This window comes from Dermacentor variabilis, chromosome 5 (assembly GCF_050947875.1).
Source record: "Dermacentor variabilis isolate Ectoservices chromosome 5, ASM5094787v1, whole genome shotgun sequence".
Taxonomy (NCBI): domain Eukaryota; kingdom Metazoa; phylum Arthropoda; class Arachnida; order Ixodida; family Ixodidae; genus Dermacentor; species Dermacentor variabilis.
The window spans coordinates 191,939,436-191,954,327 of NC_134572.1; the positions used below are offsets into that span (position 1 = coordinate 191,939,436).

The 14,892-nt window shown below is 45.8% G+C and overlaps 1 protein-coding gene across 5 annotated transcripts in view; it reads right to left on the minus strand.

The window, feature by feature from the left end:
* The window catches only part of rhea (Talin_middle and talin-RS domain-containing protein rhea), a 439,862-nt gene that overhangs the window by 128,510 nt on the left and 296,460 nt on the right, over window positions 1–14,892 (minus strand). For all 5 annotated transcript variants that reach the window (XM_075693866.1, XM_075693865.1, XM_075693867.1 and 2 more), the window contains 3 exons: window positions 4,702–4,803; window positions 4,142–4,312; window positions 1,224–1,420 (listed from right to left, as the gene is read on the minus strand). In XM_075693866.1, the coding sequence (XP_075549981.1) occupies window positions 1,224–1,420; window positions 4,142–4,312; window positions 4,702–4,803 (470 nt within the window). The remainder of the gene's footprint in view (window positions 1–1,223; window positions 1,421–4,141; window positions 4,313–4,701; window positions 4,804–14,892) is intronic.

Genomic DNA, 14,892 nt, shown 5'->3' on the forward strand with positions numbered 1-14,892 from the left:
GCCTCCTCCTCCCCAATGGCTGCACCATCACACCTTTAGCACTAGGCCACATGTTTAGTGAGCCAGAATCGTCGAGACGCCGTGGCATCGGGGAAGTGTGTTCGTCTAGCACCCCAGAGGCCCGGGTTTCATTACCACCCAGACCAAAATGTACCCCATTTTCTTTTCAAAGACATTATTTACTTTGTTTGCAGGAACCTCCCTGAGAAATTTGAAGTCAATCCAAGCACTTTTTATGAGTCTTTAATTTTTGCTCCGTCGGCCATTTTCGGCATCATCTTTCAGTCACACCCACTACGATGGACTTTTGTGTAATGGGGCATATAATGCTTATGCTTTCCCATTAAAATTGAGTCAAATTCTTCTTTTTTTACTAAGGCAAACGTTATCACAAACATCAACCCAGCCATGTCTTGAACACTGACAACAGTTGAAAACAACCTATTTAATGTTGTTGGATATGTATGACCATGTATGTATATGGATATATGGATATATGTATGTTGGTTGTTGGAAATGTATGATCAGTTTACTTTTACGGACACCAGGTCTTGTCATTGCTTTCTAAATGAACAATCCAACCAATCTCAAAACAAATTCCGGCTTTTGCTGGATATATTCCATGATGAACGTACCAAAATGCATTTAGAAGGCCTCGCACAACTTTCTTTTCTGTTTTAATATGAAAGCCAGTACTATTCAACAACAAGGTGCCCCGTTTATGAACAATCAAAATAAAATAATCTTCCTAAATCCTGCCGTGGGAAAACGACGTCACACGATCCCAGTTTAGAGAAAAAAATGACTGCAGTGCCAATGCTTCGATAGGCACTGTATTGGGCCAGTGGTCCTCTACCCAATATATTCAGACAACATTGTCTGAATGTATATGACGCGGGTTCCGATCCCAGTACTGGAGAAATCTTGAACAACTTTTTTGTCACTGAAGAGCAGCACATGTCGAGTGGCACATACTAGTGACCGCAGCTGGTCCGAAAGCTACTTTCATACCCGGTTCCCTCAGCACAGTGACCGATGGACTACCCAGTCACCCAAGTGGGCAGGAAAAAGGTTAGGTACACAGACAGATAGATGGACACCGGAAAGTTCGTGAGGCACCCCAAGAATCTTCATCGCACTAAAATGCTCCACAGAGTTTTGAATGACTAGCATGGCGCCGCATTGCGTCATCTAAGCTGGTGCGAGTCACGGCCACTGCATACCTGCCACTGGTGCGCAAGCCACTGATGGTGATGGTGGAGCGCTCTTCCAGCCGGTACATGGCCTTGCTGACAGACTCGACGAGGCCCGTGACTACACCAGCCTCAGTGGCTGCCGACTCCAGGGTGCGCAGAAGCTCCTGTAGGGCATCCCGGGCATTGTCCGCCGCCTCGTCCACGTCACCATGCGCGTGCACAGCCTGCACACCGGAAGGTTTGCACGAACAATGTTGGTCTAGCAAATGTTTTGACCGCACATGAGTGTGCTTTGTGTTCTTGTTCAGTATATATGTTTCAGCTAACCTTCTAGAATCCATGCTGTGGCATGCCATGCTGTTCATTCATTAGGTTTCGAGGCACATTAAGGTATTATAAGGGACACCTATAGCCTTGCCTAACAAAGTAGAAAAACTATAAGCACGGTTGTTCCTACTATGATCATGGATGACTACCTACATTGCACCTATGTGCAGTTTTCTTCCTAATACAAGCAAAATAAATATGGCAGGTATCTCATTATACAACAAGTAAAGAAAATAACAAATGAGTTTTACGTAACAACTAAGTCATTTGTGTTGAATTCAATGGCAATCACTGCACAAAGTGCTCACAAGAAAATGGGAACACATGCAGCCCTAACACTGAATGGATCTCTTGAACACAAAATGAAGAAAATAAATACACAACTGAAGAGGAAACAGGAGCCACAACCACTCACTTTTACAACAAAATTGAACTATTAGAAACATTGCGTAAACTTTACAAAAGGTAGGCGACGTGAACAAAATTGAACTATTAGAAACATTGCGTAAACTTTACATAAGGTAGGCGATGTGTATCAAGCAAGGGAGTTCTAGATAGCAGCTGAAAACAAATATTGTTGTTTCTCTTTTTCTTTTTTTAACCACCTTAACTCTTTCTGTACCATGCCCATTAGGCATCGTTAGCCCGCTAACATGGTTTGAAGTGCCGGTTTCTAGACTTTCCACGCCACTGACGAACACACTGTGCCATCGAATGTGAAGGAGAACTGTTCTTTTGTTTTCAAAGCAGTTCACTTTTTTCTGCCAGCTGGTGATTTTTGAACATGCTCCGAAGTTTTCGCGATCGTCAAAGTAGAAAGCAAAATGGCCGCCCGCTATTGATGGTTTGAAACGCCGCTTTTGAGACCTTCCACGCCACTCACGGACACGCTGCGCCATAGGACATGAAGGAGGAAAGCTATATTTTTGTTCTTTAAGCAGTTCGCTTTTGCCCCATCAGGTGTTAATTTTTGAACGCACTCCGAAGTTTCGCAATCGTCAAAATAGAAAGCAAAAATGACCACCTCCAGAAGTGGCATGCGCGCTTGCCAGCTAGACGAAGCTGCCAGACGAAGGCAGAATCAAATCCAAGGTGTTCGTGCATAGGCAGTGTAGGCCTAACTCAGTTGACCTCAGACCAAGACATGCGTTGAGGAGTGTGCGTGAGGCAAAAGTCTAACATGTGTTGCATTATGGCAAGTTCCTTTAAATTAGCTTTGCCACTATACAGTTGCATTAGGCGATGATCCATATTAACAGTAGAAAGGGGTCACTGTCACAGCACACAGTATGTGCTCCTTAATTATACATGTGACACGTGCACATGCCATTTACGGTCACAGCGCAGGCACACAGATGTCTAATAATCGTACTTGCAGCCATTTAGAGCTGTTTCTGACAATGCGTGGCCAAGAAAAAAAAAGAAGGAAATTTCTTTGTAATGCGAGAGCATTAAGGAGACCGTGTCACAGAAAATCCTGCATCGGCGTCCGGCGTCAGCATCCGGCGTCACACGTCGTTTTAGAAAAAAAGATTTTCGGATGACATATACCCAGGCCATCCAAGTGACGCAAGGAATTCTCTGAACTAATTAAATTTCTCAAGGTAAAATATGTGGAAAAATTGTAAGCTATGACTCGTACACAACCTACAGACATGATAGCTCTCGGATTGTAATTTGACTATACGTGAAACATAATTCTGTTTTGCAAGAGCTCAAAGAAACCCCTCTTCCAGCGCTTCTACAATTCACAGACCAGCCACGGCGTCTGCAATTTGCGCACGCTGGCGCGTGGGTGTCTCGGGGGCCACAGAACAGTGCACCCGGTTCCTTGCAATACCTACAGCTGGCCCAAGCCTCCTCCACATCGCTGCCCATGCAAGAGGCGATGTTTCTACCACAAAGCCCACCTTCGTGCATAGCATTCGCGGCCAGTGTTTCCCAGTAAACATTACGGTTACATACGCTCCAAGTGCCGGGAAGCGTGAACAGCAGTCAGGGATCTTAAGCATCCTTAAAATTAAAGGATCTTTATTAAAGGATCTTAAGCTTAAGCATCCTCAAAATTTTTGTTTCTTTTTCATTTAAGGTGGCATTCACACCAGCAATTGACAAAAGTCCTGTGGCATACCCTGATTGGCAATCAACAAGTGACTCATGGAGACTGATGTTCATACCGGCAAGCACACTTACGGTTAAAACTAAAATGTCTCACGATTGGAGCTGTTCACGTCTGCTCGCACAGCCACTGCCATATAAAATACACACCACCACCAGCACACACCATCCCACTCCTGCATTGCTGATTGGTTTGGCAGCTTTGCAAGATCAGCTGTGGAGCTGAAAAATTCAGCAAGCAACTGACTCGAAATGGTCACTTTTCAACCCAAATGAGCATCGCTTTGCGCCCAACTTGGTTGTGCAACTTCTGCAACTTGCCAGTATAGTTGTTGCCTAAATGTTTAAAGCCTTACTCTGTTTGCAAAAAGTATTTCTGTTTAGAAAGTCCTGCCAGACTATCCTGTTTACCATGATGCATTCTGCTCCCGTGTCAGCAGTGCTTCTCTATGAAAAACCCGGAATGTACGTCGCACGGCCCATGCCAGCGCCCAACTGACCTTCGGGTTGCCAGCGGCCTGCTTGGATGCGTAGACCAGTTGCAGCATGCCTTCTGCCACAGTCTTGGTTTGGTCAAGCAGCGCCATCTGGCGCTTGGAGTGTAGAGTGTGAGAAGCCCCTGCTATGACATTCTGGACCAGCGGGCTTAGGTAGCCAACTGCCTGGTTCACCTGTGGGAAGAGCACCGCTACGGTTCAAGGAGGGATGTGCAATGCTTTGATCAAGATGTAAAGGCACTGTAAAAGTGTGTAATGTTGTTTACCACAGCGCTACACAGATTGGACGAAGATAGAAAAGCAAAGGACAAACACTAGGTCCTGTGCCTCATATGTAGCTTCTTCATATATCTTGTCTGTCTGGTGCTGGTTAAAAATGTTGCATAGTTCAAATATCCCCAGTTTATCTGCTTAATTTCACTGCAGAGGACTTTATTATTGTTATTATTATTATTTATTACAGGCACTGCACATGACCTGTGCGCATATTCCGTGCAACACTTAAGAAAAGAGAGAAGAAAATCTGAGTGTGCAAAAAAGCAATGACTGAGCACAGTACTGACCGTGTGCCCCAGCTTCTCAGGTTCTCCCTTGGCAGCATAACGAAGTGGCTCGATAACATCCAAGATCTCTGAGGCACTTGACTCCATTTGCTCCTGATAAGTCTGCATCCAAAGAAAAGGCAGCGTCAGCTTTAGGCAAACAGCATTTGAGAATGTTGTTCACCAGTTAATGAACATACGCATATACTGGGAACGTTCATGTAGTGCAGAATTTTAGCTGAGCCAAATATTATGAAGATTTGAGAGAAAGAAAACTGCTATGCATGTAAAAACCAAACACTGAACATTCTCTTTGGCCCAAAAAGAATTAAAAAAAGAAGTACGTAGGTGGCTGAATGAAAAACAAAGCAAAATTATGATGTAGGAAGTGCGATAGTTTTTATAAGTGAAGACAAGAACGAGGGAGTGGGATTCTTGCAGCCGGAGAATAAGTGTTTACCACAACATGTTCAATCGTGAAAGCAACAAGAAAAACCGCAGAACATGGAACAGTCCTAGTATATAATTGACTTCTGAGTGTATGAATTCATTCTCAGGAAAGACTGCATGTTGTCATATCTAAATGGAATGGTTTAATAAGGGTTTTAAAAGATTTACCAGACGGCCCAAAAAAGTGAGGAATGCAATTCTAGCAACAGTTGTTTGACCTTACTTCTTCTAAATTTTCAACACACTCCTCACACTGATCTGCAAAGCACAAAAACCGAGTGAGAACAAAGTAAAATAATTAAAAATGCACCTAGAAGATCTGCTTTGACCAAGTGATTGTCACACAAGCACTTTCCATAATGCAAAAGAACATTGTGGTTCTAGCTGCTTCAAAGTGCCACGATATCAAGGCTCGAAAGTTTCAAAAAAGCAAGAAATTATGTTTTGAGAAACCAGAAAAAACTAAAGGATTGTTATCTTGAAATACTGTATTTGCATGAATATAATGCGAGTTTTCTACATATGTGTGGTCTCATAACGTGCCTTGCATTACATCTAGGCTTATGACAAAAATATAATGCGTTTACTTAAAATTTATTTTCGCCTGCTGGCTGTGCCCTTCGTGGCCACTGCCACTTCGCCTCGCACAAAACTGGTGAGCAGGGATTTGCCGCTGCACATTTTGCTCAGTATTTTCCCTCCTGATTTGGAACTGCTGTTAGTGCCACATCAATGCGCTTACGACATATTAATGACAATAAATATTGCTACGTGCTATTTGCAAGACGATATTGCTACGTGCTACGTGCAAGACGATGATATCGACCCTTGCATTCAGTGAAACGCACCCATAAGCGGCCACTGCTGATCTGGTGACGACGATGTGCTTTGTTGCAGGTTGGCTGGATTCCATGTTTCTCTACTGTGCTTTTATCTACCATTTACTTAGTGGAGGTACTGGGTACTTCTTCTGACGACAGAGCTGCGCAGCGGACACCACCTCAAACCTATTGCTATGCCTCCAGGTGATGACATGTCGCCCCCATCTACACCTGCGACCACTACCCAGTTGATCGCCCTCGCACAGGCCCACGATCCCGGGACCTTTTCTGGGGTGAACACTATTGACGTGGATGAGTGGCCCAGCTTGTACAAGTGAGTCAGCAAACAGAATCACTGGGATCCAACTATATGCTGGCAAACCTCATATTTTACCTCGGCGGAACCGCTTGTATCTCATTTCGGACCCACGAGGGCAATCTCACCAGCTGGGACACATTCAAACAGCAGTTCTGCGAGCTTTTCGGCAACCTGTTTGGTCGACAGCTTGCCACCAAGAAACATCTGTCGGCACGTGCCCGGACATCAACTGAGCCTTACTTGTCGTATATGCAGGACATGCTGGTGTTTTGTCTACAAGCTGACGAGAATATGTCCGAGGCTGACAAGATCGCCCACATTTTGAAGGTATTGCTGACAACGTATTCAATCTGCTAGTCTTCACCTACGTAACCACCATTGACAGCGTGATGAAAGAGTGCCGTCGTCTAGAGCAAGCAAGGAAGCAAAATGACAATGTACCTCGCTGCAGTTCGAGCGTCTACCAGATACCGCTGCAATGTCATCCTGCGAGGCAATGCCTTGTCAAGCATGCACATCAGACAATGTGACATGCGTCGTCCACTGAGGACTCGAGGCCACCTATCCGGCTTCTTATAAACCCACGGTATCCGACACCTCGACGCCAGCTGTTTCATTTATGTGGGCTGTTATTGTTCACCAGAAATTTGCAGACCTTGGCCTCCTTCCTACTGTATGCGCCATGAACACTCCCAACACCGCCCCAGTCTTTGTGAACAGGCCTTGTCGCAGAACGTAAGCACTCCATTATTCCAGAAATCCTTTGGAACGGACAAGGACACATTGCTCACGATTGCTGGAGCCAGTGGCCCTCTCAGTCACATAGCAAATTTCCCTCATACTTTGGTCCCTTCCGTACTGCAAGCCGCTACCTGCAAGGCACTGAATCCTGTGCACTCAATGTCTCTGAGGAAGGTAGCTGCTACGCACAGTCACCTCCACCGCATCGCCGTCCATCTTGTTCACCGACTCGCCGCCGGTCTTCTTCGCCATCCTTTAGCCATCACTTTTCACCATAAAACTAGACTGCGCAGCTTCTGGAGGTGAAGCTGCGCTATCGACCTTGACCCAAGATCCTCAGCTGCCTTTACGTGCCCACCGGAACATTCTTGAAGTCCATGTTGAGGGCGTCCCTGTCAGAACTTGGGTTGATAGTGGTGCACACATCTCCGTCATGTGCCAGTTTTCGTTGTCACATGAAGAAGGTCCTTACACCTCCCACAACCCAAGTCGTACGTGTTGCTGACGGCACAACGGTTGCTGTTGTTGAGATGCGCACAGCTCGGGTTACCTTTGCTGGTCACCAGGCGGTTGTTATTTTTACGGTCCGTGTGCAGTGCCCTCATGACCTCATACTTTGACTTGATTTCCTTTCTGCCAATTCCACTCTGATTGATTGCTCAGCCAGTGTCCTCCACCTTGAACTGCCTCGCCTCTGTGAACCCAGTGACCAAACTCCTCCGTCTCGCTTACACTGCAGTGACTTTTTTCGCCCACCATCTAAAGCCATGACATATTCCAAATTGTCATGTTCGTCAGCTGTTCCAGATGGCGACTACTACTTGATGCCTCTCACTGAAGTCCTGCCCACGCACGGTGTCGCTGCATGCACCTTACACAGTCCTGAGCATTACAGCAAACAGAACATGCCTTGCAGTTGTCAATTTCAGCTTCATTAAGTAAGTACTTCCAGAGGGGTTTTCCATAGCCCACATTTGCACCCTGCAAGACTTCCAGCTAGAAGCTTTTGCAATGGATGCTACCTGTCTTCAGAAGGGTGCTCCGACGCGGACAACTTGTAGCAGCCGCAAAATTTGCAGCATGATTGCCAATGACCTTCTACCTGAGCCCACGAAGCCCTAAGACGTATTCTTGAGTTGTATCGAGACATTTTTGACCTAGATAATTGGCCTTTGGGCCAGATGTAAGTTGTCGTGCATCGCATACATACAGGCGATGCCAGCCCTGTTCACTGTCGCCTCTATCGAGTGTCTGCGTTTGTGCGAAGCGTCATCCAGCAGGAAGGCAACAAGATTCTTGCATAGGACATTATCAAGCCATCCTCCAATCCCTGGGCGTCTCCTGTTGCTTTAGTTGAAAAGGATGGATCATGACGCTTCTGTGCGGACTATCACCACCTCAAAAACATTACGAAAAAAGACGTTTACCAATTATTATTGATAATGGCCTTGATTGTCTGTATGGTACCACTTACTTCTTTCGACCTTCGATCTGGATATTGGCAGATCACTACGGACCCCATGGACCGAGAGAAAGCAGCTTTTGTAAATCCTGATAGGATTTACCAGTTCAAAGTAATGCCTTTCGGTCTGTGTAATGCCCCAGCCACATTCAAATGAATGATGGACTTTCCTTCATGGGTTCAAGTGGTATACATGCTTGTGTTACTTAGACAACGTAATTGTGTTTTCGCCTACTTATGATACACACTTCGAATGCCTCTCAGTGATTCTTGACGTGTTCCACCATGCCGGACTTCAGCTGAATCTATCGAAGTGCTGTTTTGGCTGTTGCCGCATTATGACCCTTGGCCATATTGTGGACACTGCCGGTGTACAACCTGATGCAGAGAAAATTCAAACCATGATAGACTTTCCTGTGCCAAAGTCTGCCAAAGATGTTCAAAGCTTTGTGGGACTCTGCTCCTATTTTTGCCAGTTTGTGAAGAACTTTGCAGTGATCACAAAACCGCTCGCAGATCTTCTTTAAACAAGACGTCCCTTTTACCTGGAATCCTGCAGAAGCTGTGGCTTTCTTCGAGTTAACCACACTCCTCACATCTCCCATTTTTGCCCACTTCGACTCAACAGCCTAAATTGAAGTCTGAAGTGATGCAAGTGGTTACAGAATAGGTGCTGTCTTGGCCCAATGTCAACGTGGAGTGAATTGTGTCATCGCTTATGCGAGCAGGCTGCTGTGCTCATCGGAGTGAAATTACTCAATTACAGAACATGAGTGCCTCGCTCTCGTGTGGGCAGTTGCAAAATTTCATCCTTATCTATTTGGCAGACCGTTTACAGTAGTTTCCAACCATCATGCCATCTGTCGGCTCGCCTCTTTCAAAAACCTTACAGGCAGACTGGCTCGATGGGCACTGTATCTGCAAGAGTACACCTACATTGTCGTATACAAGACTGGGAGCCTGCAGATTGTTTGTCTCGCTACCCAGTGGCCGACTGTGACTCTGCGCGCTGAATCGCTTGATTGCATCTGTTCAGTGAGCCAGTTGCTTAACATTGCCAAGGAGCAGCGTCAGGATGCCTAGTTAAGAGAAATAATCGAGCACCTGGAATCCTCTCCTGGCGGCACCTCTGTGCGCATGTTCATCCTGAAGGATGGTACTTTATACCGTCATAAGATGTACCCTGACCTCCTCCTCTTTGTAACATCACACCTGTCTTCCACAGTTCTTCATGAGATTTGCGATGGCCCAACTGCTGGCCACTTAGGTGTTACTCGCACACATGACTACGTGTGCCATTGCTTCTATTTGCCTGGCCTAGCCTGCTCAGTGCGGTGTTATGTCAGCACCTGCAACCTCTGTCAACGACAAAAGAAACTGTCTGTGCTTCCTACCAGGTATCATCAGCCCATCGACGTCCCAGCTGAGCCCTTCTTCCACGTCAGTTTGGACCTTCTCGAACCCTTTCCTACATCTGTTTCAGTAAACAAATCGGTCAACGTGGCTACCGATTACATGACTCGTACGCAATGACATGAGCGCTGGTGACCAGCTGTGCTACAGACATGCTGTGCCTTCTCCTCAGTGATGTAATGTTAGTATACGGTGGACCATGTCAATTGCCAACTGACCGAGGCCGTACCTCCCTGTCGAAATTCATTGACAATATCCTGCGGTGCTACGTGCAGCACAAGATCACCATGCCATTCCAACCTCGGACAAACTGGCTCACCGAGCGCTTGAATCGGACCTTAACAGATATGCTTTCCAAGTACATATTGGCTGATCACCGTGATTGGGACCTTGCACTGCCATATGTGATATTCGCATATAATTCCTCCCGCCAATACTTTGAGGGATACTCTCCCTTCTACCTCTTGCTCAGACGTGAACGAACTTTACCATTGGACCCATTTCTTCCTTCCCTTGCAACTTCGACTTGTGAATATGCATGTGGCGCCATTGCCCAGGCTGATTATGCGTGGCAGGTAGCCTGTCGTAAACTTGGTGCTTCCCAAGACAATCAGAAGTGCCTTTATGACCAGCGACACTGCAACAAATGTTTTCTCCCGGGTGTCCTCATGCTACTTCGGTCCCCCTCCCGACGTCTGGGCCTTTCTGAAAAGCTCCTTCCTCGCCACAAGGGCCCATCCTGCGTCCTTTGAAAAGTGACCGACTTCACATACGAAACTGTGTCCGCCAGTCCCACTACATCCTCCATTTCGTTGCCCAGCGATGTCATCCACGTTTCAAGACAGAAGCGTTACCACCTTTCCTCTGCTGTGGTTCCTTGGTGGTGCCAGGCTAGCGCTTCTGCCGCCAGAGGTCATGCTACGTGCTAGTCGAAGATGATGATGTTGATCCTTGGATTTAGCGTGACGTACCTATAAGCAGCCACTGCTGATCTGACGGCGACGACATGCTTTGCTTGATGTTAGCTGGCTTTTATGTTGGCCAGTGCTTGCTGCCTTTGTAAATGCTCCCTGTAAATAGTTTCCCTTTAGTCCTTTCCCATAACAATATGTTTCGAGAGATTGAAAGTCCCCCTCGCATTATTTATGTGCAAGTACAGTACTCAAACAAGAAATTAGTGAATATGCTGGCATTGCTCGAAGTGTACTTTACACGTACATGTTAGCATATTCGATAGATGTGGGCGAATGTTCGAATGCAAATATTAAGTATCAAGTAGGCAAGTGCAGACACATGTTGTTCAGCCGGTGTCCTCCACCTTGAACTGACTCGCCTCTGTGAACCCAGTGACCAAACTCCTCCGTCTCGCTTATACCTGTGTCACACGAGCACATTTGGAAGGCGTTCCAGTTGACGGCCTTCGAAACACCGCAACTCTATCGACTCAAAGGAGTTGTCACGCTGCTACACGGCACTTCTGAAAGGCCGTTGAGTGGTTCAGGCGTTTCTCGCAAAATTGTGTGGCGCTGCGGATCTTTATTTTCGCTTTCATGTCACGAAAAGTAAAACAACATTAATTAAAACCACTTAAAAGTGCTATGGCCGCGGTATGACGGCAGCCGGCAGCACATGGAGTAGAGGCAAAATGTACTAGACAACATGGAGGAAGGAATGAACACAAGCACGTCGCTGTTGTCAAGAGTATGTGCAGTTCGCACATATCAAGCGGCAAAAACACTTCATTGAATAATTGATAACACTCATATACAGTATTTTTAGAGCATTTTGGTTTGATTTGTTCTTTCGAACCGTGAGTACGAGCACACTGTGAACGAGAAGGCATGTTAACGCTGTTTCCGCTTCTGTTGCTCAAAGGCTATCGAGATTTCGATAGAGTTGTAGGGTGCTCCGTTGACTCGATAGACTATTGACTGGGCGGCCTTCGAAAACGCCCGTGTAGCAGCTCGAACTTGACCTTTGAGTCAACTGACTATCGGTTGGAAGGCCTTCCAAACGCCAGTGTGACAGGGGTATTACACTGTTGAGGTGACCTACCTATGACACAGGTAGGTCACCTCGTGTCCGCTTCATATCCTTGTAAATTCTAAATACAGTACAATGTTAGACCAACTAGCCCAACATATGGCCGCTTCATATACAGTGTTCGTTTCGTCCCCATTGCGTCTTACAGTATTAAGTGCCAGAAAAATGAATACACACCAACTAGCCCAATTCATAGCTCTTCTTAATTACAAATTAGTATGCCAGCACTGATTGCAGCTCAGTTCTGGTATATAAAGGTTCGGAAAATATTGTTTCGTTGCTAGAACGCCGATTGAATAGAATCAAGCACTTTTTTCGCTCTGAAGCTAAAGAATGCATGATGTTACGTTGTACTGAATACTACTGTAATGAGGCTCTCAGTTTAACTTTTTATTGATGACTGCTGCCTACAGGCAACATACACATTCACACAGCATGAAACACATTCAGACACCACAAAATTTCTATTATCTCTTTTTAGATTTTGAGAAAGTTTTTGACAATGTTGCTTACCAATGCCTTCTACTGAAACTCTCGCATTTAATCTCGCTTACAGTTGACGCCGCTGGTTGCCTTATTCGTTCGAACCCGGCGTAGCCGCGATTCCCGCGCTACGGGTTGGGAGTACCACGAAGCGACTGTGTGGGGCTAGATCTGGAGCTCGCCTTCAGCCCTAGCCGCATGCAGAGTGGAACCCCCACATGTTGCGGACTTCCTTCTACATGATATCATTTTGATGCATGGTGCTCTGCGTCAGTTGCTAACAGATCGTTGCCGTATGTTTTTGGCCAAAGTCATTGACGACATCATGCGTGCCTGCTCAATACAGCAGAAATTTACCACCTCCTACTACACTCAAACGAACGGCTTCACTGAGCGTTTGAACCGCACCCCTACAGACATGCTATCAAAATATGTTTCAGATGACCACTGTTACTGGGACCTGGCTCTACCTTACATTGCCTTTGCGTACAACTCTTCCCGTCTCGAAACTGCTGGCTTCTATCCATTTTACCTCTTGTATGGCCGAGAATCGACGCTACTACTAGACACTGTGCTTCCGTCCACCACAGCTTCAACTAGCGCTTATGCCTGTGATGCAATCGCCCGTGCTGACCATGCTCACCAACTTACGCACATATGTTTACAAGTGTCTCAAGACAAACAGAAGCACCGCTACGACCTCCGTCACCGTGATGTTCGTTGTGTGCCCAGCACCCTCGTGTTGCTTTGGTCACCATCACGTAAAGCTGGCCTTTGTGAGAAACTGCTTTCCTGTTATACAGGCCCATATCGCGTGCTCCGCAAGTGACCGATGTCACCTATGAAATCGTTCTAGCCACGCCCACTACGTCCTCCGCTGTGACAACCAGTGACATTGTACACGTCGCCCGACTCAAGCCCTACAACTCTCCATGCGCCTTGGATATTTAACAGCAATGTGACGGCACTTTTGCCGCCGGGGAGTAGTATTACGATATTATCGGGAGATAGTCAAGAAACGAGCCGCCGCGAGAATGACAATGAAGTTGGTCTGTGCCTTGACGCAGGCGAGTGTCAGCCTGGCTGTCTGGCTCCAGTGTAAATAGCCCGTAAATAGCCTCTCTCATCTGTGCCTTTCTACACGTAACAATATAGAGGCTGACTGGCGATCCTGAACTCTTGTTCCCTTGTCTGGTTATTCATCATTATCTTTGTCTTCTGCAGATTAATCTTCAACCCCTCTTACACTCTCTCTGTTAAGGTCCTCAATCATTTGTTGTAACTCGTCTGCAGTGTTGCTGAATAGAACAATGTCATCGGCAAACCGAAGGTTGCTAAGATATTCGCTGTCGATCCTTACTCCTAAGCCTTTAAGTTTAACCCTTTGAGGGTCAATGACGTAAATATACACCACCACGAACAAGTCCAAAAATGGTCGATGCCGTATATTTACGGCGCCTTCTGTACATTTAAAAAGCGCGCCTATTTCCAAACTTTTTCTTTTCTGTCATGTGCTGCCACTATGTAAGAATAAAAGGAATTTTTTCGCACGCCTCCCTCTCTCGGTTTTTGTTGCATGGGTTATTTTAGAGCGTTTGCTCCCGCGCACCTATATACTACCACTCGCGCATCGGCGCGCACGTGGGCGGGCAGCGGTTGGGGTTCTGTTACGCGGGTGGTTTCGGATTCTTGCGCTTGCAAAACTGATGGCTATCTTGTTACTAATCGCTCTCAGGGCTACCACATGTTTCTCGCTCGTTTAGTGCTCACAGGGGTGCGCATAGGAAGGATGCCGCTGAGCATGCATTTCCGTTGCTTTTTTTTTTTTTGAAACTCGCGAGAATTGCCTTTGATTGGTGATAAGATGAAGATTAGCGGAAGTTTGTCACACGTTGTGCTTTTTTGACGGGCACAGAACCATACAGATTTCTTGAGGCGTGAACCTACACAGTTCGATTATGCTATGGATGTGCATATTAGTGTAAGAGCAGGAACATTTGAGTCTTGCAAAATATTCTCGTGTGTGCATTTTTTAAGACCTTGAACTACATGTATAAAAATGCATCAAATTTTTTATTCTTATAAGTTTATTCCCTTTTTTATTGTTGTTATTCATGAATGAAGAGTATATATATATACCAACACAAAATATTTTTTTCTCACTTTACAATCACTCTAGATAAATTGCAGTGAATTTTTTTGAAATAAGTCCCTAAGAAGAATTGGAAACTGCAATAAAAAAAAAATCGACCCTGGGCGGTCGCACATGGTGAAAAAAATCGACCTTCAAAGGGTTAATAGCTTGAAAACTTTTCCAAGCACGCAGCAAATAGCATTGGAGAGATTGTTTCCCTGTCTGACCCCTTTCTTTATAGGTATCTTCCTGCTTTTCTTGTGTAGAACTAAGGTAGCTGTATAACCTCTAGATATTTTTCAAGGTATTTACATAAGCATTTTGTACTCCATGATTACGTAATGCC